Source organism: Lissotriton helveticus, chromosome 10, assembly GCF_964261635.1.
Source record: "Lissotriton helveticus chromosome 10, aLisHel1.1, whole genome shotgun sequence".
In the NCBI taxonomy this organism is placed as follows: domain Eukaryota; kingdom Metazoa; phylum Chordata; class Amphibia; order Caudata; family Salamandridae; genus Lissotriton; species Lissotriton helveticus.
Window position 1 is genome coordinate 185,954,655 of NC_136071.1, and position 24,701 is coordinate 185,979,355.

General features: G+C 47.6%; 1 protein-coding gene across 1 annotated transcript in view; it reads right to left on the reverse strand.

Annotated features, from left to right (window-relative positions):
• Positions 1-6,535: 6,535 nt before the first annotated feature.
• MOSMO (modulator of smoothened) overlaps positions 6,536-24,701 on the reverse strand; it is a 159,069-nt gene continuing 140,903 nt past the window's right edge. Inside the window, exon 3 of the mRNA XM_078665063.1 lies at positions 6,536-7,970. Within this exon, the coding sequence (XP_078521189.1) occupies positions 7,786-7,970 (185 nt within the window). The 3' untranslated portion in view covers positions 6,536-7,785. The remainder of the gene's footprint in view (positions 7,971-24,701) is intronic.

Here is a 24,701-nt window from a genome sequence, read left to right on the forward strand (position 1 = left end):
CTGTCCTGGTGACCGCGTTCAAGCCCCGGTAGTCGACGCAGAACCGGAGTTCTGGTGTGGTGCCGGGGGCAGCTGCTTTGGGGACCAGTACTACAGGGCTGGCCCAGGGGCTGTCTGAGGGCTCGATGACCCCGAGCGTGAGCATTTTGGCTACTTCCTCCCGGATGCAGGCCCGTACCCGATCTGGCACGCGGTAGGCCCGGTGGCGGATAGGGGGGCTGTCCCCCGTGTCCACATCGTGCGTACACCAGGAAGTGACACCTGGGGTGAGGGAGAACAGGCTGGCGAATTGTGACAGGAGAACTTGGCACTCCTGGTGTTGCTCTCGGGTGAGGGCCTCTGAGAGTCGGACCCCATCTACGGAACCGTCTTTCTCCCGCGTTCGTAGGAGGTCCGGGAGGGGCTCGGAGTCCTCTTCAGCCCCATTGTCTGTGGCCATCAGGAGGCTGAGTTCTGTCCGTACAAAGTGCGGTTTCAGTCTGTTAGCGTGGAGGACCCGGAGGGGGTTCCGGGAAGATTCCAAGTCGATGAGATAGGTAGCCGGACCCTTGCGCTCGACCACTTTGAAGGGCCCTGTCCACTTGTCTTGTAGGGCGCAGGGTTCAGTGGGGGACATCACCCATACCTGTTGCCCAGGTTCAAATTCGATGGAGGAGGCATTCCGGTCATACCACCTTTTCATGTCCTCCTGACTGGCCTCTAGGTTGGCTTTTGCTAGTTCTCGGAATCGCCGGGTCTGGTTGCGGAGTGTTAGGAGGTAGCGGAAAACATCTGGTGGGTTCTTTAGAGGGGGCATCTCCCAGCCTTCCTTAACTAGGCTGAGCGGCCCGCGCACGGGGTGTCCATATAGCAGTTCAAATGGGCTGAAGCCCAGGGACTTCTGGGGAACCTCTCGATATGCGAAGAGAAGGCACGGCAACAGTACATCCCACTGGCGACGGAGGGGCTCTTCCAACCCCCCGATCATCCCTTTGAGCGTGCGGTTGAACCGCTCAACGAGTCCGTTTCCTTGAGGGTGATAGGGGGTCGTGAACCGGTAGGTAACCCCGCACTGTTGCCAGAGAGATTTCATATATTTCGAAATAAAGTTCGTGCCTCTGTCACTGACGACCTCCCGGGGGAAGCCCACCCGGGAGAAGATCCCCATCAGAGCCCGGCCGACTACCGGGGCTGTCACAGTCCGCAGGGGAACAGCCTCCGGGTAGCGGGTGGCGTGGTCCACTAGCACCAGGATGAATCGATGGCCTTGTTTTGTGCGCGGGTCCAGGGGCCCCACGATATCGATTCCGACCCTCTCGAACGGGGTGGTGACCACGGGAAAAGGTTGCAGGGGGGCTTTCAGTTTGCGGCCGCTCTTCCCACTGGCTTGGCACGTGGGGCAAGATCGGCAATGCTGGTGTACATTGTCCCTCATTTTGGGCCAGAAGAAGTGGGTCACCAGGCGGCTATAGGTTTTGTCTTGACCCAAGTGTCCTGCCAGGGGGACATCGTGGGCCAGGTTTAGCAGAAAGTCTCTAAAACGGAGGGGTACCACTAGGACTCGGCTGGCCCCCAGCTCCGCGATTCTTTGCTCACTGTACAGCAGATCATTGTCCCAGTAGACCCAGTGAGTTCCGGAGGTATCCCCTGCGCTTTGGGCTAGCGCTTGCTGGCGGAGTCCCTCGAGGGAGGGACAGGTCTTTTGTTCTTGACGAAATTGTTCTTGCGTGGGCCCCCCCTCTTGAGGCCACTGGTCGAGGTTAGCGAGGTCTGGAGGTTGAGCTGGTTCGGGGGGGACGTCACGGTCGGTGGTTTCGGCGGGGGCGACCGGAGGCGGTGGCGCCGGCCATTCGAGTTCCTCTGGGCGGGTGTTGGCACGGGCGGTCATGGACCGGGTGGTGACGCACGCCCAGTCCGGGACGCCCAGCATCCCCAGGTGCTCTTTTCGTTCGACTGCTGCCCATGGAGAGCTTTCCAGGTCATTACCCAGGAGGCAGTCTACGGGGGCATCATCTCGGACCGTCACCTTCAACATGCCGGAGACCCCTCCCCATTCGAAGGGGACGCAGGCCATCCGACACAGACTTTCTGAGTTATCGGCTGAACGTACAGGGCAGAGAATGTTTGGTAAGTATTGTTCGGGGGTCACCAGGTGACAGCGGACGGCTGTTACACTGGCCCCAGTGTCACGAAGGGCTTCAGCCCGGCGTCCATTGATGCCCACCCATTGGCTGTACTTCTGGGTATTAGCGGGTAGGGGGACCCGCGGGACCATGTCTCTCCCCCCTAGGCAGGCGAGAGCCATGGCGGCTGGCTCCCATTCTTGGTGTTCCTGTTCATATTCTTCTTGTTCCTCTGAGATCCGTTCCTCCCCCAGAGCAGCAGCGGCTACTTGGCGGGGTCTTGGGCTCTGGTACTGGGGGCAGTTTGGGTCGTTTGCATAGTGTCCGACTCGTTGACAACGATGGCAGGTAACATTGGCTCGATGTCCCGGTCGCGCTGGGGTGCTGCCCCGGTTGGCCGGGGGGGTGGGGCTGGTAGTGGGGGTGACCGGAGCGTTGCTTCTTCCGCGTCCTTGGCCTCCACCTCCTCGGGGACGGTGCTGACCATTGTTGTTCCGGTTCTGTTCGGAGGACCCATTTCGACTCACTCTGGTGATCTCCCACCGGTCTGCTTCGGCTGCGAGCTGCCGGGGATCCGTTAACTTGCTGTCGAGGAGGTGCTGGCGAAGTTCAATGAAGCAATTGTTCGACAGATGCTCCCATACCATAAGATTGAACAGTTGTTCGTAGGTTGTGACCTTGCTTCCTTTGATCCAGCCCTCGAAGGCTCGGCTAAAGTAATTGACATAGTCCACCCAAGTTGTACCTGGGATGCGGGTGCAGTCTCGGAACCTCTGACGGTACATCTCGGGTGTGAGGCCATAGCGGGTGAGGAGTGCAGCTTTCATATGGTCATAGGAGGTCATCTGCTGGTCCGGGAGTTGCAGCAGGGCGTCGCGGCCCTCATTGAGGAATCTCCCCCACAGACCGGCCCCCCAATCGCTTCTATCGATCCGGTGTGCAGTCATAGCGATTTCATAGGCCTTAAACCATTGCTGGATGTCGTCCTCTCGGAAGTATTCTCGAACGACATCCTTGGGGATGTGTACCTTCTTCTCTGTTGCCCCTGGAGTGTGGGGTTGCTCGGGCACCCCTGTTTCTTTATTCTGTTTGCGTAGGTCGATTTCAGCTAATTTCCGCTCATGTTCATATGCCAGTTTCTTTTCCTCGAGCTCCCTTTGTCTCTGTTTCTCCTCTCTTTCTTCTCGGAGACGCAGGTGCTCTAAGTTGATTTTCTGTTCGGCCAACTTTAGTTCAACGTCCATTTTGAGCCGGGCCATTTCCAGCTCGTGTAGTCGGGTTCTTTCTCGTTCCTGGATCTCGTCTGGCGAGAGACCCGTTCTTCGTTCTTCAGGGGCCATGGGGGTTTGTGCTGCGATGTCTTGATCGGGGGTTCCGGCAGCCCCGGGTTCTGCCCAAGATTCCAGGGCCTGCTTAAAGTCATCTTTGGTATTTAGTCCGGTGGTAGCGATACCTAATTCGATACAGAACTGTTTAAGTTCACGATGGCTGTACTCGCCCAATTTCTCCATCTGGAATTTCTCCGTTGATCCGCTGTCTTTAGTTGACATCGTGATTCGCCGTGGGGTGAGCTACTCTCTGTACGGTTTATGCGGTGATTCGGATCCCGTCGCTGGCCACCAATGTTAGACGGACCGGGAGGGTCGGCCGAGGATGCGGGGAGAGGTCTCCGGGGAGAGCCGTCTCCAGTAAATCGTACAGACAAGCAACTTCCCCCCCACAGACGGACACCACACAATGATAAAGTTCAACGATACTTTATAGACAATTCTTCACGTACGGTAGGATGGTACAAGGAGGTCTGGACTCAGGGGTCCCCTCTATTCTGGTCTCTGTTTGGGAAAAGGGTAGCGGGACAGTCTTATTACCAAAAAGATGGAAAATAGCTCTCAATCCTCGAGCTCGGTGGTGTAGATGAACGGGCCGCGGCGGAGCCAGCAGTTCCCGAGATGGATGAAGGAAGACGACGGTCCGCGGCAGAGCCAGCAGGTCCCGATGAAGGTGGTGGTTACAAACGGTCCGCGGCCACGCCAGCAGGTCCCGACGATGATGAAGGATAGGGTGGTTCCCAAAGCCGCGGCAGCGCCAGCAGGCAAGACGAGGGTGCACAAGGCAGAGCTACGGCAGCGCCAGTAGTCCGTCAAGGATGAGTTCTTCTTTGCGTCTCTCGACTCCAAGATACAACTGCCCTCCTGCTCTGGAGCTGCCCCAGTTATAGGGCTGGTGTGCTTTGATGTCCGGACCCTCGCACTTGGAGGTCGGGAGGTCCGGGATGAGGGGGTTCAGACACCCAGCAGGGGGGTGGAGCCAGCGCCCGGGGAGGCGATGGGCGAGCGGCACTTGGCGGGGGAGAGCCATCGACACCTCCTGCTCCCATTGACTGACCAAGTAGCCCGCTCACCTCCTGGGTGGATGTTGGTGCCGGAATGTCTGAGGCCGGGCCAGGCCCAGGGTTGAGGTCGATCGGGGGCCAGGCGGCCTCGTGGTGGAGTGTCCAAGATGGCGCCCAGGATGGGCGCGCAGGCCGGTAGTGGGTCGGCCTACGCGGTCAACAGGTTCGAGTGTAGGGGTCCCTGCGGGGACGGTGGACGTGCAATGGTGGTGTGTGGTACTTGCGTGGCTGGTTCGGGCCTGGTTGGGCCGGGGGAGAGCGGCCCTTCATGTGGCCTGTCCAACAAATGAGCTTTACCAGCTCATCATAGTGAGCTCTATTGTATCTTGCTAGAAGGGTTTACGCGTTTGCTATTTTCCCTGAATTAGCAGTTTGGGATCCCTGTGAATTGTCACTATTCTCGGATTCTGGAGAGTGTGGTGGCGAAATAAATTAGGGTTAACAGGTGGTAGAGGTGATGGTGATGGTGTTTTAGTAGCTATGTGAATCTTCTTTGGAGGAACTGGAATTTGTGGTCAATGATCTGGTTTCTTCTTTGTAGGGGGCTTGGTGACTATGTGACCATTCTTTGGCTGAATAAAGATAGTAGTATGCTTTGGATCCGACATGAAAAGCTCTTCGGACTAGATAGGCTTGCTTGGCGTGGAAGATTTGTCTTTGGGAGCTGTTTTTGGATGATTTGGGACATTGTCCGGTACAGCATCCTTTCCAGATTCCTAAGTTATCGGTGCTTTGTCTTTTGATGGTACCAAAGTCTTTTCTGTGTGTTTTGGTGCTGAGGATTTATCAGTTTGCTTTGGGCCGAGGTTTTATCAAGCGGTTTCAATGCCGGTGGTTCATCTGGCTGCTTCGGCGTCGACACTTTCTTTGGTGCCGATACTTTATCGGACTGCTTTGGTGCCGAGGAATCTTTTGTCGATTTTGATGCTGAAAGTTTTCCCGGTGCCAGTGGAAGAGGGCGTGGCACCTCAGACAAATGAGCTTTCGGTGCAAAGGGTGTTTTTTCAGTACCGGATGGTTGGCTCAAGCCGGTTGGCTTTTGTTTGTCCTTCGGTGCCGGGCCCAGGAAGTTCAAAGTTTTAGTTTGGTGTGAACCTGTGCGCAAAGGTGTTACCGGTGCCATTGGTGTGAGATTGGGTGGGGCTGGGGTTTCCGTACTCACGTCCCTTTGAGCCAGGGTGATGTCATCTTCGGCGCCGGAGACGTCTGTTTCGGCGCCCGGAATCTCTTCTGGCTCCGAAGGAGGTTGTCGGGACCTGGATGGAAGATGTCTGAAATGGAACCTGTACCTCCCTGAGCTAGACAATCCCAGATGATCTTTTTTGATTTGAATGAGGCAAGCGTCACAATTGTCCTCTCGATGTTCCAGAGAGGCACAGATTGCAGACAGGATGGGAGGTCCAAGTGTGGAAACTTAGCACCACACTGTGGACATTTTTTTAAATGGAGTCCGTTCTATCGACGTCCGTCTCTATCGGCACGGGTAGGCCCAACGGCCCGCTTCGAGGTTCGCAGTTGAAGTGTAATGGAAAGTTGTCGAGGGTGCGCATCGACAATACAGTTGGTTAACTGTGATTGCACCTCGAAGGGGGTTCGAGAACAATACTGATCCAGAGAGCAGCAAGTCGCATCCAAACCCGATGGCGGAAAAAAACAATCCAACGATGGAGCCGAAGCCCATGCACACTGTCGACCGAAGGAGGAGTCACCAACCTTGTGACTACAAGACTTCTATGAAGACAAAAATAACATGCAAACGATGGCAACCTATGCATAGTGTACAATCTGCATAGTGTACAATCTGCATCTCAATATGTCTCGAACACATGGTTTGGGCAAGTGAATAGACGTACTCAAGCTGGACAGCCCAAAACAAATATAGCCAGCAAATTGAAAAACAATGAAATGTGAGTTACACAGAAGGCTATGCTGTTTAGTGAGCTTCGACTCAAAAAGGAAACGGCAATGCTCACTAAGGCATTCCTTATGGACCAGAAAGCAAAACGTGAGTAATTTCAGAAGCTTCACAGACAATTGTGAATAAATTAGTCCATCGTGTAATACTTTATTACAGAATCAAGTTCATTGCACCTTAATAATGCATTTTATCGTCACTAGTGAAATTTGTTCCTTGTTACACAACTCTGCTTACAGTTGAACATGTGGAGATGCATTGCTTGTTAATGTAACAGACAAACCTAGTAGAAAAGAATTGCTGTACAACAATAGCTAATAATTTAAATAGTATCAGTTTCTCAAAATCAAGAATCGAACATTAAATGATATGACCTTGCCTTTTACCCTCATATACAAATAAATTATCATACAAAGAATTTTAGCTTAATTTAAAATTAAATTGCACCTATAAAGGCATGGGATTATTTGTACCTTTTACAAAACCTGTTAAAGTCAAGGGCTGCTACAAAGAATGAGGTATACTGAAGACTCCCTTTACTACGCGGCCTTCAGAGTAATGGCTTTTTCTATTGAGTTCTAGTTTTGCACACCACAGTGTTTTTGCTGGCAAAGCATTAGAAGTTCTCTTCCAGGAACCGTTTGTATATACACTGTATACTGCATCAGCAAAAAATATAGATTTATATAAATATAACGAGCCGCCTCGACCCCCCCCCCCCACCCCCCCACCTGCTGCTCCCACTACACCCACCCCCACCCCTGGCCCCGCCAAACCATGAATGGTCTAGAATGGGGAGGTTCCTACAGCGGAACAGAAAGGAAAAACAAGCGTAGTGTTATTTTACATTACAGGTTTTGATCTATAGGCTTATTTATGCAGTAAATGCAAGGTCCATCAGTTTTGGTAGCAAATGGGATTCAATTCTTGAAGTCACAAAATACACAACTCTTATTCAGTGAGGCCAGCCCCACTTAGACTTGCTTTGCAACCCTCGGCTACCGAAGTTCAGAAACGCCTGAACTTCTCAAATTAATGGTTAGCAGTTATAAACAGGAGTAGGTGCAATAATGAAGGGAGATTTAGGCTGCTCAGTGTAAAGCATTCTTCGTCACAAGCTCCTCACAGTGCAGACCTGACTGCATTAATATGCGCAGGAGATAAGTCAATGTTGTCTGTATTTGGTAGTGAAAAAGGCTCTCCTTTTTGTATCCAAAGTGCATAGTAAAAACCATTCAGAGCGCTCCTCCTCAGCGACAGTTCAGTAGTCCCATCTCGAGCATCCTTCGGAGAATGCAGAATGCTTTGAGGTCTTGCTTTCCTCCAGAAAAAGCCAGAAAATTATATAAAAAAATGTCACGCAGCTCAGACATTCGTCAGCCAGGTAAACAAACTTTGCCAGCAAATAGTAGTCCAACTATAGTAAAGAAAATGGATAAGACAAACAGTACGTATGACGAGCCAACTACTGTGTTGTGAGGCAATTTATATGGTTGCCCGCCAACTTCATTGATGTAAAATCCTATCGGAAATATCAGGGCGGCCATACAGAATAGGATCACTAGAGAGAAAAAAAAGAGGAAAAAACAGCACATTAGTAACAGACAACTATTGAACAAAGTTTATAAGCTTATAACAATTCGAAAATCATTAAATATTCTATCAGTTTTACTCTAAACTGTAATTCCTCCAAAGTTCAACATGCAAACGGAAAGGGCTGAAAGTACCCAATCCTATTATTTTAGGCAGATATGCACGTGTGAAATAATGACTTGCTGTACTTTGCACATACATAGGCTGTCCTGTTTTCAGTTTCTATTTTTGGTAAATTCTGGTGGGTTTTTTCCAGTGTTTTCAATATTTTAAAAAACAGTTATCAGTGGTTACGCATTTTCACGCCACTAAAAACAGAAAAGGTGTTTTTCCGGTGTTTATGATACGTTTTGCTTTTATCATTGCTTGCTTTCTGCACTGAAATAACATGGTATATAGACAGTGTACGTATAGTGTATATGAGGTCCAAAGAGATTCTTGCAAATTCATCTTATTGTCGTACACCATACAATACTTCTTCAGTGAGTCTTTGGTCATGTGCGCTCGCGCTTTCCTTCCCATGTAAACTTCTGTGAAAAGGCCCTCTCAGCATTCATAGCCCCTTGGGCTGAGAATAGTCAGCTAAGGGACACAGTTGGGATGACTCTTTCTTTGATGCCACATAAAGCACGAAATGATAAATATTTGCGTTTTAGTTCCTGGGCATAAGAAAACAGTGCACCAGAATGGACTAAAAAGTCAATAGCATCCCTCATTAACTCTGAAGATTGTAAAAATGCTTTCAGCATACCATCTAACAAGTGGCAAGGATCTCCTACAGGGAATCACTTCAGCTCGGGTATCAATTTTGACAAGTCATCACACAAATTTTTTATATACGTAGCTGAATCACTACAAATACAACCAATATCACTCCAATCTTTGTTGAACTTGGAAAGAACCTTTTTTGCAGAGCATAACAAGTGACACTGCGTTCCATGTTTTCCAAAAGTCTGGTCTCACGTTTTCACCACTATCCCAGATGCTTGGTGATATATATACTTGTCACTATACCTTGCATTTAATGTTTAAAGCTTGAGGTGTTGGCAATTCACCTACTATCAATACTGACCCACTAGAAACTATGGTCTGATGTATTAATGGTTTTTACTCATTGTCTGTGGGTAAATGTGCTGACACATATTAGGAAAGATTTTTATGAAACTAGCCATTTTACCTATCAGCGAAAGAATCAAATGCAGCCAAAATATCAAATGTGAGTTTGATATGTCCTGATTCTCTACAGTTTATAAAATAATAAAACTAAACCTAAAACGTGAAACTAAACACTGCATCTTTAGACCAAAGGCCATAAAACTGAAAAAAGTAAAAGGAAGAAGAAACAATATTTTAGTGGCATCCCTAAAGAACAAAACTCTAGCAGAATGTTAGCCAGTCTTTCTTACTGCTAGCTTGTATAACAAAGTTAAATGTTATTGACCCCTTCAGTAAGAACAAAATTACTCTCACTTTCTTTTTCCTTTCTTTGAATGGCATTTAGTTTGTGGTTGTGCAGGTGTTTTGTCAGTGTTTATATGTTTTCACCGGTGAGGGCTATTTTTCTTTCAGTGGGGTTTTATCAGTTATTATAGGTTTAAAACAACTAGTAACTACCCGGAGGGCTCTGCCAAATTTTCTGGTGAAAGCAAGAACAGAGGGGTTATAAGACTGTAAAAGAGGAGCACAAAGGTCTATAAATTCGCCATTATATTGAACGAGTAAAGACCTTTTAGTTTACAGAGAAAAAAAATTAACACCCCTGCCATTCCCGAGATGTCGTATGAGCCTTGCATTTCAGTCACCCCCATTGAAACGACGCCGAATATCGTAGCAGAAGTCAATAGACTAACATGTATACAGACAACAGCAATGTTGTGTGTATTAAAACAGTCTAATAACACGTCACTGACAGGCCATTTGGGAAGCATAATCTACACTTGGCTAGATTATGGCTACATTGTGAGTGCTGGTTGGTAAAACTAGTTTAACTTATACAATAGCATTCTGCATCTAAAATCTGCAATTTACAGAGGCTGCAACTTCCCACAAACACTTCAGATGGGAAAGAACCCACATGGCAAGCACCATCACACAAACACATGGCACAATATATATATATATATATACACACACACACACATATATATATACACATACATATACACATATATATACATACATATATACACACATACATACACACACAGACATTTTTTTTAAGCTACCATTATTTTTTAACTTGGCACTTCTTGCACTTTTTTCACATTTGTTTTTGCACATTTTCCCTATTTTGCACAGACTACATCCATCCATGGTGAAGAACTGGCTTGGTAGTTTGGTCTGCCCTGTTCCCATGATGCACTGGGCCAGGGACAGACTAATTTGCATATAGCCAGGTTCTGAGCTGGGATGGGGCAGTGAGCTAAAAAACGGTGATGGATCAAGCCCTGATCTTTGGACTGGGTAAGAGTGGTCTGCTTAATTCAGACACTCTGTTCATCACCACCCCCTTTTCTGAATCATTTTGTCCACCATAAGCGTGGAAGGGTATACTCAGACATGAGTCCCTTGCTCACTGCTCCATCAGGATTCAAGCAAGCCGGGCCGACGACGCCTGAAATGGCAGAAACCGGTCCCCGGAAGCTTGTCTCCTTTCTGGTGAAGAATTGGCTTGGTAGTTTGGTCTGCCCTGTTCCCATGATGCACTGGGCCAGGGACAGACTAATTTGCATATAGCCAGGTTCTGAGCTGGGATGGGGCAGTGAGCTAAAAAACGGTGATGGATCAAGCCCTGATCTTTGGACTGGGTAAGAGTGGTCTGCTTAATTCAGACACTCTGTTCATCACCACCCCCTTTTCTGATACATCCATTCATAGCAGGAGTAATTAAAGTGGATATAACAACTAATCAAAGGCACATAGAAGGGCAAAGAATTGACTAATTGACTATAAACGAATGAGACGAATTAGAAAAACTAGCATCTAGCAAATAGAGTTAAAATGGATTTATCCAAATAATGCAGACACACCAGTGTGGTTCTCAAACTGTTTGATAATAGGTATGTGCCTTGAGTCCAAAAATGTATTTCACATGATACTATTTAAATATGAATTTTATCTACATATTTATAATGACGGTTTTAAATAGGTTGATGTTTATAGTACATATTTATGGGTGTATATATATATGAACATATTTGTATAGATTTATATTTAGTTATACATATTTATCTATTTATACATATTTATGAATTCATGTGGTATACAATAATAGTGGAAAATAGATACACATACTGAATTGAGATGCAAAAAAACAAGTACTCACCTTGTATGGAAACAAAGCCCTATGTTTTGCCAGTCATGGTGTCATATTTATACAGGTATGATGGATGTCTAAGTGTATTTTAAACATTGGATTTTTAAAGTTAACACACAGCACAGCTTTGCACAGTAATCACTTGGAGTATTTTTATCCAATCAAAATGAATGATAAAAATGAAAGAAAAAAGTCTAACCTAAAAAAAGTACCGCCATTGGTAGAATTGCATGTGATCAAGTCCCCAGGGAGGGATGAAACGCGTAATGGCTGCCGTTTGTTTGTGAGAGAAGCCTGAATAAAACAAAGCGGTATTAAACAAGAATCCTGTGGTCCGTGCTCGTTCTGTTCCAGCAGTCAACCAGGAAAGAAGATGAGAGATAAGATGAGAGATAAGATGAGAGATAAGATGAGAGATAAGATGAGAGATAAGATGAGAGATAAGATGAGAGATAAGATGAGAGATAAGATGAGAGATAAGATGAGAGATAAGATGAGAGATAAGATGAGAGATAAGATGAGAGATAAGATGAGAGATAGATAGATAGATAGATACACATACATATATACATACACACATACATATACACACATATATACATATATACATATATACACACATATATACATATATACACACACACACACTTAAATTACCTACTGGCAGTCGCCACAAGTATGGTCTCCCATGCTTGTTTTTAATTAAGCACCCGTGTAGGCAAGGTCCAGGGGTATGCCTTCTTTATTAAATTGAGGGGGCTCAAGTGGCCCTCCTCCATGGGCATTTTTATGCCCCAGGGACCACCACCTCCCCGGGGTTACTGTTAAATTTGAAGTAGGGGGGGCAGGGGGATCTCCCCTGGACCACCACTTCCCTTGGGCTAAAGATAAATTATATAGGGAGGGCTGCGCCCCCCCCTCGAGTCCTGGGGACCACCACCACCTCGGGCTACAATAAACATTAAAGAGGGAGCTGCACAGCCCACTTCATAGAGCTAATTCTGTAGGGTGACCAGAGGAATCCCAGATTTTCCAGGACGGTCCCGGTTTTTCACCAGCTGTCCTGGCAGATTTCAGGAAATTTAGCTCATATCCTGGTTTTCAGAGAGGTTGCCTGAAAACAGCGAGAGGTGCTTTATTAGGTTTTACAAAGCAGGGATAATTAGCAGTTGTTTCAAGAAAGCAATGTAATTAACAGGCAAACTACTGGGTTTAAAAATTGCATTTTATGTATGTTCTAACTGCCTGTTCCGTAAATCTCTGCTGAGGAGTGCTGGCATTCTGTGTGCTCGCTTGAAGTAAAATTTTAGTCCTATTTTTGTGAAATGTCCCGGTTTTGGGCTTCAAAATTCTAGTCATCCTACAATAATGGCCCTGGGGACCGCTACCCCCAGAGCGGGCTCCTGCTGTGTCTCGGGGTGCCCACCTCCAGAATATAGCGTTTTTTTTTTTTTTTGGCAGGAGCTGTGACAGATCCCACCAAGCCAAAGCAAACACTCCGGCTCCAGTGGGCGGGAGCAGTAAGAGTTCCAGTAGTGTTGTGAACCACAGGTGGCAGGCCCAGGTAGGGGCAATTAGAATGAGGGTGAGGAACGTCTGCCACAAATGGAAGCAGCGGGAGAGGTGGAAAAGCTTACGCAAACATTCCGGATCAGTTCATTCATAGCGCATTGCCTTTGGTTTGTGGAAAGCTGGATGTGTAGTTTGGGCATTTAGCGTCTTCTGCAGTTGCGAACAGATCTATCTGAAGGAAACTATCGCTGAAGGACTTTTGGGTGGATTTCCCATTCGTGGACTTGTTGCTGCATCCTGTTGCGGAGGTCGGCATAGTAGTAGTCTACTCCCAGTTGGTATTCTGCTAATGGGTGAATTTGTGTTGGAGAGCCCAGCGCCAGATGTGCTGTGCTGGCCGGGAATGAAATGGAGAACGAGCCTCATCTGTTTCTGAAGATGAAATGTGGCTGTGGTACTGTCTGTACAGACCAGAACGACTTTGCCTGTGAGATGGGAAAGGAAAGCCTTTAGTTCGAGGTGAATAGCTAGGAGTTATAAGTAACTGATGTGTCAGCCCTGGTGTTTCAAGGGAGGAGTCTGCTGTGAGACCGCAACTGCAACGTTTTTTGTTGTGCCATCATTCAGAAAAGTGACAATTGCGCTAGCTGGCTGACACAAGATTTTCCCTAATGACCCTCTGCTGGGGACCCTTCTTGCATTAAGCATTCCTGTACAGACACGAGTAGTCGTGCGTGAGGTTCTATTGCAATACAGTGCCATCATTCATTAAAGTGACAATTGCGGTTGCTGGCTGACAAGATTTTCCCTAATGACCCTCTGCTGGGGACCCTTCTTGCATTAAGCATTCTTGTAACGGACACATGAGTAGTCTTGCAGGAGGTACTATTGCAATACAGAGTGCCATCATGCCTAGAAGGTGTTTGACAGGCATGATCGTGACTTGCTGTCTGGCTGAAAGAGCTAAAGGAGTGTCTGAAAAGACAGTATTTGTGCAGGGTTGGGGTACGCCAACCAGAGTTCCGAATTTAGGATTGCTCCTGGTTGAAGGTGGAATTTAGTGACGATAAAGGTAAAGCCAAAATAGTGTAGGAGGTGTATGGTGGTTTGAGTGACTTTGCAGCAAAGCTGATGAGTGGCACTCCTGATCAGCCAGTCGTCCAGATAAGCAAAGACGTGAATGGCCTGCCGATGCAGGTGTGCGGCTACTACTGATCGACACTTTACAAACACAGGGAGCTGTAGCGACCCCACAGGGGAGTACCTTGAAATCATAATGTTTTTGCGCTGACCACAAACCTGAGGTAGTACCAATGCGCTGGATGTACTGGTAGGTGACAATAGGGGTCCTTTGGGTCGAGAGTGGTCATGAAATCGCCCTATTGTAGAGGAGGTATGACATCCCGAAGGGTGAAAATGTTTGAGAAAATGTTCTGCAAGAATTTATTTCTCGATTCCCAAAAAAGATGGGTCCCTCACACCAATTCTGGGCCTAAGCCCCGTAAAGAAATACAGAGTACAAGGAGGCAATGGTTCGATGGTGCCTTTGTAAGTAGTGATTGTGCCTCTTCTTTGATCAGTTTTATGGAGTCCGATGAGAGTTTGTGACTGCAGGGTGGTACAGTAGGTGGTATACAAGCTAGCGCCAGGCAGCAACCATTCTGTACGATGACTAACACCCACTGATCGGAGGTGATGGTCCGCCAAGTGGACAAGAACCCTTGTAGACGTCCCCAACAGGTGTTGTGTGTTCGAGGGCAGCAGGGGTAAGTCATGGCTTGGTGGTTGTGGCAGAGGCTGCCTTTGGAGAGGAACCTTTTTCTCTTACTCGCGAATTATTGCCTCTAAGGGATCATCTGCAGAAACCTCTACCTGAGCGTGAAGCTGTCTGTGGACAGGTGCAGGCCGCGGTGTTTCTGCTGATGTTTGTTCTGAGTCACCATGGTAGAGTGTACAGTGAAATGAACTCCGAAAGCTAGGCAACTGCAGGGCGCCTATGGCTTTAGCTGTTTCAGTGTCCCTTTTCACTGATCTGTCCAACCTGGGGTCCGAAAAGATGCTGGCTGTCAAAAGGGAGGGATAACAAGTTCTGAAAAATGAAGCCATGCTAAGTAGGAGGATGGAATTACCACCCCGAGCAGCAGTGTCTGCTGCATCAAGGGCACAATGTATTATGGTACTGGAAATTAATTTTCCCCTCTGAAACCAATTCAGACCCTATTGTCCAGTGTTCCTCAGGGAGATACTGAAAAAGTTCCTCCAAGGTGGCTGTCATATCTGCTCAAGAGTACCACAACATTGGCAACGCGCCAGTAGTTAGACTGTGCTGCTATTCTTTTCCCCTTCTGGGGTGGGGTGTCACTCTCCAGTTGTTTGGGAGATGGCCCTTTTTCACACTGTATGAACTATAAGAGTCTGGGGTAAGCTGACCCCCAACATACACAGGATCTGATGGGGACTCCTATTTTGTGTCAACTCTCTGACTATTTACCAGAGCCTGCACTGGATCCTGAAATGTGTCAACTGTGTGGCACAATATACCCTTTGGCATGGGGAGGTATTGAGTAGTGTGTTGTGGGGAGGAGAGGTTTTTGAAGAGGAAATCTTCCAACTAGACCTGAATGGGGGGATGGGGACTTCATGGCAGACTGGCGCCCTGGCGAGGAATCGCCAGGGATATTTGTGGGGGGGGGGGGGGGGGTAAATAGGGTAAAGGTCCAGGTCGGTATCCCCTAGAATCTGTGCCATTGGGGTCCCAAGGAACGTCTTGTAAGGAAATAGAGGGGGGGGGGGAGGACCCTATGACAACTGTATATGGAAGGGTTGACCCCTGTGGAGTGTAGGGTAGGGCGTCGCCATGATGGGAGGGTGGAGAGGGTGTATCCTGTGGTGGTGACGGAGGAGCAGGAAGTGGGTGGTGGCTTTTTCCACTCTTGCTCTGCTTGGGAGGTGGAGCAACATCCATGGCTTCCTAGAAAGAAAGCTGCCATTTTGGAGATTTTACGCCAGTTCGGGGTGATCGTGAAATAATCTGCCCGTCTGTGGGTAACTGCCACATGCTTCCCATGAGCATCTATTTCCTTTTGGAACTGATGGAGTCTTGGCTTGATTGTTTTAGCACAGACGGTGGTAGCAGACCGACACAGTTTCTTTATCAGCACTGCTTTTGGTGGTGATAGTTTCAGCTCGGACGATTTGGTCATGGTCTAGCTGGCCACAGACTGTCACAAGCCGGCTGACTTGGGATGTTTCTTCAGAGCTGGGTGTAGTGACTGACGTTGTCGGTCCATTCTGACAATGGCCCGAGGGCAGTGGTGGACTGATGGGCTGCCTCTGGTAATCCAGGGTGGCTGGGCAGATTGTTGGAGGCCTGAAAACTGTAACAATGAAAGTCTGTACTCACTACGTGATGGGTTGATGGAAGTTCTTCGGCCTTCAGGTCAGAGCCAGAGCAGTTCTCTGGCGACAAGTCTTTCTAGTCCGCAGCAGAAGCTGCAGTGTCATGTACTCCAGCCTCTTCTGTGCTGAAGAGGTCTACTGGTAAGTTCCGGCTCCTCATTTGCATATCCAACCATCAGGCCCGACGGTCAAGGAGGGTCTTCTTCAATCTGAAAGAACGGCAAGCGTTGCACGCAAGCTTGCAAAATTCAGGTGAAAAGCAAAGGTTACAGACCTGACAGATATTTTGAGAGGCACAAAGGACAATATTTAAAAAGGTGTTCATTACAACACCCTCATGGCATGGCATGGCACCAACTGGAAGTCACAAGAAAAGAGGGGCTACAGGGTGAGGCCCATGTGGGGCAGAGATCGATCCGAAGATCGCCTGGGAGCAGCCGGATTAGTCAACCTGGAACGGATTTAAATGGAGCACAAGTCCGAACTAGACAGCAGAAAAAAACAATCTAATAATGGACTTGATGCCTATGCACATTACAAGCAAGAGGAGGAATCACCAGAATCGTGACTCCGAAGACTCCTTTGGAAAAAAACAACTTGCAGACATTCAGACCCAACACTAAACGGCAGGAGTATGTACAACATGTGTATGTACAGCCATACATACCTCGAACAAGTAGTGTTTCTGTCCAGGCAGAACTTTGGCTTGGAACCTAATGAGCGCTATCAGTGGAGAAAAAGGGCGAGAGACGGTGGGGCGCCACAAAGCTTTTGATCGGGTCTCTTCTATTCTACCATGTCTGGACTTTTAGCATCTTCTGACGTACCAACTACCCTGACATCACTACGTCAGGTAAGCCTTTCTGTATTCTCCGCTCTGCCTTAAGGACATGAACTTGCTCGGTCAGGTTTCACGTTTGTTGCTGCTGATCGGAAGTTTGGGTTTGTAACCCTTGCAGCATCTTCTTCAACCGACTGACTGACCCTCTCCGTTAGTTTCTTATGGCTGTTGCTTGGCAAGCTTACATCAGATCAGATCAGATCTGCTTTAAAGGGCACCGCAAAACTGAACTGACATCGCACCGAGTGGCACTAAATGTGGCTCCATGAAGTCACATCCGGTGGTTTTTGGAGTAGTCTGGAAGCCGTGGAACCCCCTACCAGCACAGGAGAGCCACTAACACTTCCAGACCTAGTCTGGCTCCTCAGGAACATTTCGGAGGGAATAAATCTGCAGGTAATGTGTGTGGGCGAGCGTGGGTGGGTGCGAGCATGTGTGCAAGTGTGAATTAGCGAGGCAGGTAGACAGACTCTATGTGGTCCTCAGATAGTTGACAGACTGGCAATTTTTCTTGTTTCCTTCACAAGCTGAATGTCCTTCCAAGTCCACTGAGCTCCGACGTCCACCATGTCATGCTGCAGTCAACTAATTACATATATTTTCAAGAAATCAGAAGTGACGCCACCCGACATCTCCCAAAGGGTTAAAAGCTTTCCTAAAATTTGAGTGAGGACTAGAAGGTAAAACAGTGGGCCTCGCATTCTGGGCATCATTTCCCAAACTCGCCCCTGTACCAAGTCTCTACTACTCCAGCAAGATTCCCAGAGGGCAGCTATGATGTTTCTCACTTTTCTTCAGCAATCGTTTTGTGCTGCTTTTCTGGTGTTTGGTAACTTAGAGGTGCCTTCCAAAAGTACAGAACAGTGCATAGATGGATATAAGAGCTAATGCGATTACTTACAATGTAAAAAAAAGCTTGCATAGTCACATAAAATGAGAAAATACTGCATGAAAACTAATACAATAAGGTACAAATTCACTGGTAGGCCAACCTCCAAAACATGCAGTAACATTAGCTGAAGAGGATACAAGCATAGAACTTGTGGCGACTGCCTCGCTAAATTGTAGGGAAATAATATCAGAGCTCACTTCCTCCACATACTGGAATCCCAATCATGCTTTTATTTACCTGCAAGTGCTGTAACTTCCTTCTGATTACAAAAAACACAGTTGATGGACAGAATGTAGAACAATGTCATACATTCACCCCAGTACAAGGATCTGGGCCTAAATCCATCGTTTTTTTCACTCCACACCACCCTGGGTTAGACACTGGCTATATGCAAATCAGCTCTGACCCTTTGCCTCATGGGAAAAGTCCAGTCCGAACTGCCAAGCCCTGTCTTTCCCAGACCGGAATCAAGCATCCAAGGACCGGTTTCTGGCTATCAGCCTTCATTCAGCCTGGATAGCTTGACTCCAGTGGTGTGGAGAGCCTGGGACTCACGTCTGAGCATACCCAGCCCACTCGGGGTGAAAATTACAAAAAACACAGTTGATGGACAGAATGTAGAACAATGTCATACATTCACCCCAGTACAAGGATCTGGGCCTAAATCCATCGTTTTTTTCACTCCACACCACCCTGGGTTAGACACTGGCTATATGCAAATCAGCTCTGACCCTTTGCCTCATGGGAAAAGTCCAGTCCGAACTGCCAAGCCCTGTCTTTCCCAGACCGGAATCAAGCATCCAAGGACCGGTTTCTGGCTATCAGCCTTCATTCAGCCTGGATAGCTTGACTCCAGTGGTGTGGAGAGCCTGGGACTCACGTCTGAGCATACCCAGCCCACTCGGGGTGAAAATTACAAAAAACACAATTGATGGACAGAATGTAGAACAATGTCATACATTCACCCCAGTACAAGGATCTGGGCCTAAATCCATCGTTTTTTTCACTCCACACCACCCTGGGTTAGACACTGGCTATATGCAAATCAGCTCTGACCCTTTGCCTCATGGGAAAAGTCCAGTCCGAACTGCCAAGCCCTGTCTTTCCCAGACCGGAATCAAGCATCCAAGGACCGGTTTCTGGCTATCAGCCTTCATTCAGCCTGGATAGCTTGGCTCCAGTGGTGTGGAGAGCCTGGGACTCACGTCTGAGCATACCCAGCCCACTCGGGGTGAAAATTACAAAAAAACACAGTTGATGGACAGAATGTAGAACAATGTCATACATTCACCCCAGTACAAGGATCTGGGCCTAAATCCATCGTTTTTTTCACTCCACACCACCCTGGGTTAGACACTGGCTATATGCAAATCAGCTCTGACCCTATGCCTCATGGGAAAAGTCCAGTCCGAACTGCCAAGCCCTGTCTTTCCCAGACCGGAATCAAGCATCCAAGGACCGGTTTCTGGCTATCAGCCTTCATTCAGCCTGGATAGCTTGACTCCAGTGGTGTGGAGAGCCTGGGACTCACGTCTGAGCATACCCAGCCCACTCGGGGTGAAAATTACAAAAAACACAGTTGATGGACAGAATGTAGAACAATGTCATACATTCACCCCAGTACAAGGATCTGGGCCTAAATCCATCGTTTTTTTCACTCCACACCACCCTGGGTTAGACACTGGCTATATGCAAATCAGCTCTGACCCTTTGCCTCATGGGAAAAGTCCAGTCCGAACTGCCAAGCCCTGTCTTTCCCAGACCGGAATCAAGCATCCAAGGACCGGTTTCTGGCTATCAGCCTTCATTCAGCCTGGATAGCTTGACTCCAGTGGTGTGGAGAGCCTGGGACTCACGTCTGAGCATACCCAGCCCACTCGGGGTGAAAATTACAAAAAACACAGTTGATGGACAGAATGTAGAACAATGTCATACATTCACCCCAGTACAAGGATCTGGGCCTAAATCCATCGTTTTTTTCACTCCACACCACCCTGGGTTAGACACTGGCTATATGCAAATCAGCTCTGACCCTTTGCCTCATGGGAAAAGTCCAGTCCGAACTGCCAAGCCCTGTCTTTCCCAGACCGGAATCAAGCATCCAAGGACCGGTTTCTGGCTATCAGCCTTCATTCAGCCTGGATAGCTTGACTCCAGTGGTGTGGAGAGCCTGGGACTCACGTCTGAGCATACCCAGCCCACTCGGGGTGAAAATTACAAAAAACACAGTTGATGGACAGAATGTAGAACAATGTCATACATTCACCCCAGTACAAGGATCTGGGCCTAAATCCATCGTTTTTTTCACTCCACACCACCCTGGGTTAGACACTGGCTATATGCAAATCAGCTCTGACCCTTTGCCTCATGGGAAAAGTCCAGTCCGAACTGCCAAGCCCTGTCTTTCCCAGACCGGAATCAAGCATCCAAGGACCGGTTTCTGGCTATCAGCCTTCATTCAGCCTGGATAGCTTGACTCCAGTGGTGTGGAGAGCCTGGGACTCACGTCTGAGCATACCCAGCCCACTCGGGGTGAAAATTACAAAAAACACAGTTGATGGACAGAATGTAGAACAACGTCATACATTCACCCCAGTACAAGGATCTGGGCCTAAATCCATCGTTTTTTTCACTCCACACCACCCTGGGTTAGACACTGGCTATATGCAAATCAGCTCTGACCCTTTGCCTCATGGGAAAAGTCCAGTCCGAACTGCCAAGCCCTGTCTTTCCCAGACCGGAATCAAGCATCCAAGGACCGGTTTCTGGCTATCAGCCTTCATTCAGCCTGGATAGCTTGACTCCAGTGGTGTGGAGAGCCTGGGACTCACGTCTGAGCATACCCAGCCCACTCGGGGTGAAAATTACAAAAAACACAGTTGATGGACAGAATGTAGAACAATGTCATACATTCACATGTTACCTCGAAACCGGGCCGGTCCTCGGATGCTTGTTTCTGTTCTGGGAAGGACATGGCTTTTGTAGTTCGGACTGGACTGTTCCCATGGGGCACAGGGTCAGCGCTGATTTGCATATCGCCATTGTCTAACCCAGGGTGGTGTGGAGTGGAAAAACGATGGATTTGGGCCCAGATCTTTTGACTGGGGTGAATGTGTGACATTGATCCACATTCTGTCCATCATTGTTGTTTTTGCAGTAACTTCCTTCTGAGCATGGTCATCCAAGGAACTTTCGTGACTTATAGAGCTTGCCAGGTCTGGTGAAAATATTCTCTTGGCCCAGCAGATCATCAGCCTGGTGATCCATTGAACTGGCATTCTGCACCTGGTGAGCACGTACAAGCGCAGTGCCGTCTCGTTCTTTCTAGATGTGTGGAAGCGGCTCAAGTTCCACAGCCACTTCCACATAGCCCCCTCTGCACAAAAGCCTACTGCTATTTGCACCTACGTACAACCACAGCCAAACGAAATTCAGCTAGACTATGGGAGCGTTTATTTGGGTATAGAAGCACACCTGATGATACAACTATAGTTGTACTAGAACGTAGCTGCACAGGCAGTGCTGGACATGTATTAGTCAGATCACATTTCTCACCAACTCTTGGAACAGGTCTCCTTCAAGGCCTCTCTGCTCGGAGTCCTTGAGGTGCAAAGTTCTTATCAGCATTAGTACTGGCCTTCTGAACGGAAACTCCAAACATAACAGCCTGGAAATAAGCTCCACTATTTGTGGGTTTACCAAACTGAATTATCTCGTTTTCTTTTCAAAATACTTTATTATTTTCTAAATGGCAAGAAAGACATCACAAGCCAAGAGCAAGGGGACAAAATAAATGACTTCTCCAGCAAATAAGATTAGAGCAAAAATGGCTGCAAAGCTAGAACCCCCAACAACAGTTTGAAAGAGCTGAGAAAATAAATAGCTATTAAAAACAAAAATGTTCACTTCTCCCCCTTCCCTCCCTTTCTCTTTTCCCAACAAGTTGAAAACCGGGAAAACGCAAACCCATGTTATACATAAGTAGATAAGTGGGGAAGAGCATCAAGAAACGGGGTCCCAAATCCTTCCCAACCTTTTACTCTGAGGATCGTTGTCAATTACCACCATCTCCAACCTACTTATATAAGAAAATTCCTTCAACCATATCCATGGATCGGAAGGCACCCTAAAAAACCAAAATAATGCCAAGACCAGCCTTGCAAGGGAAATGGAGAAGAAATATAAACCACACAGATGAGGCAGAATAGCTGGTGAGTGCCCCAACATAATTAGCTTAAAGTCTGCCACAACCACCAGGTGAAGAGATGCAATGCCGCCTACTGAAAACAAATTCCAAATACAACCGCAGACTAGGACAAGATGTGAAGACGTAAATCGAGTCAGTTCTTATTAGACCACACCGGAAACCGCGGTCCTCCGGGTGCAACTTCATAACAAAGATGCAATGTGGGGTATTATACCAGTCAATAATACATTTGAGATGTACCTTAATCAGTGAAAAGTTCAAAGCAGTATGAAACAGAAGATTGCTGCCTAGGTCGACCAATGTTACTTCCGTATTGAGCAGAGCGCTCCACTTATTTGCCCTCAGGTGAAACGGATCATCCACATAACAAAGAAATTACAGATAAATTGACCTACAGACTACCAGATGTTTATCTTTGGTGGGGCCTTACTTCTAAGATCCAGACAGGGGCTATCCATGCAGTTCAAATCTTCCTTGAGACTTAGGATAAAATTCCATATCTGCAGACATCTAGAAAAGACAGTGTGGAAGATAAAACTGTTGCTGCAAATTCCTGTATGACGAAAGAACATCTCCATCAAATAGCTGACCTATAGTCAAGAGATCGACCTTTCCCCAGATCTCCCAGAAACCATCATGAATACAGTAAGATTGGAATCATAGCCCAGATACGTTGGCTGATTAAACGGGGTAATGCCCACAAAAACCAGCTTGAAGGAACCCCAGATGAAGTGAAAAGCTTTTAACGTCTTAAAGCAAGTTTGCCCGAAGTATGTGTTCACAATGCCCACCCCAGGAACTATCAATTCCCCCTCTTTGGTCCGCCCCTGGCGGGCATCTTGACTTGGATCCTGACTGCAGCTCAGGGAAGCCCCCCAAAATGCTGCCAGAGCCTCCTTAAATCAACAAAATGGGCATAAGCTTAGTTGTCTGCAGCCCAAAGACACCATTAACTTCCAGCAATAAAGCACCCAGCAGGGCACCTGCCCTACGGCTGAGCTGGCTATACACTGGCTGGGAAGCCCAAAACAAAATAATACAAGGCAGGCGCTCTCCTCTTCGCTTTGAAGCAGGAAAAGGCATTCTGGCGTGGCAACCTGCAGCAGATGTCTCCGGGTGCTGCAAAGCTGGAGTACCACACTCACGCAGCAGAAGACATGCAAATCGTAGCACGCTGTCGACCACTGCATTTCAGCCAAACAAAACCAGAGAGGATTGTTTGGAGCTCCGCTGTCACACTGTGGTTGGGGAGGAGCAGACAAGCTGGCAAACACCCAGGCAACAAACCCCCCATGGCTGCCGTTCGGTGGAAGGGTTGGTGGAAGGGTCGGGTAACCAGCCTGATGACAATCGCCCAGCTGCCGCAAACTTTGACTTTCCACCACACCACGGGACGGCGTCTTTCCTTTCGGACGCTTATCCACGCCATGAAACTAGACTGTGCACCTTGAACTTTAACAAATGATAGATGCATGCAACTGTTTGCAAACTGTCGGCCAGACATTGGAATCCCAGCATGGTAAAACAGGCTTACATTTATCAGAGGTTGATCCAATTACCAGAATGAGAAGTATTAATTTTATCCCCGTTTGCCATCATTCAACATTATATACAATAAATATACGACAGAGGGGGGCCTAGAGTGTACTTAGTGAGCGTTGCTCTTTCTTTGCCATCAAAACGTAGTGTATTCTTGTACCTCTCCATACAGTCACAGGTGTGTTGCGTTTCTGTATGGCCATGGCAGTCTATGTGGCCTGCAGTCTTCATGGTCAACTCAAGCATGGATTTGGCATACTGCAACTAAGATGTACACCTCTGATCTGGAGCATAGAGCTTAACAACTAGATGGTCTATGAAAGGACTGCATTGAAGGTGAGATTCAGATGTGATTATATGGATATTTGCTGAACACAACCTCAGTGTTAAGATGGTGTGGAGTAATGACTGGATGGCAAAAGAATGCGCAGGTGACTGCATTAATAAATAACCTACCATTCTCAAAAACCGGTTTTGTTCGTGCCCGTCTTACCAGGAGCCTATGCAAACAATTATGTATCCAGCTTTCTCCTGAAACATAAAAATGGGAGGAAGCACGTATACTTTCTAGTGGAGAGAATATTACAAAAGAGGTCTCCAAAGAGGGAATAACCTGTTCCAGATGGGAGCCAAGACCATACTTGGGGGACCAGTAGACTCTCCTATATTTTACCATTGAGAACTACTTGGCATATATTTTTTAGAAGTTTAGAAGTAAGGTTAGTGAACAAAGGATTGTAAGTAAGTGTAAAGCGGTACTTAATAGGGAGTCGATACCAATCTTAATTTACTGAAACATCTTCTGTTCACAACAAACAAAGCACGAAAAAGTGCTTTTGGGTCCTCAATATAGTTTTCCTAAGAGATTAAAAGGAAGCCGGCATAGAGTGCATTGCAGTCAACTAGCAGAGCACTGGACAGCAGCACGAATCACCAATGCATAGTTCCTCTGCAAAAGGGGAGGCAATGGAGGGTTAAGTATGACAAAGAAGC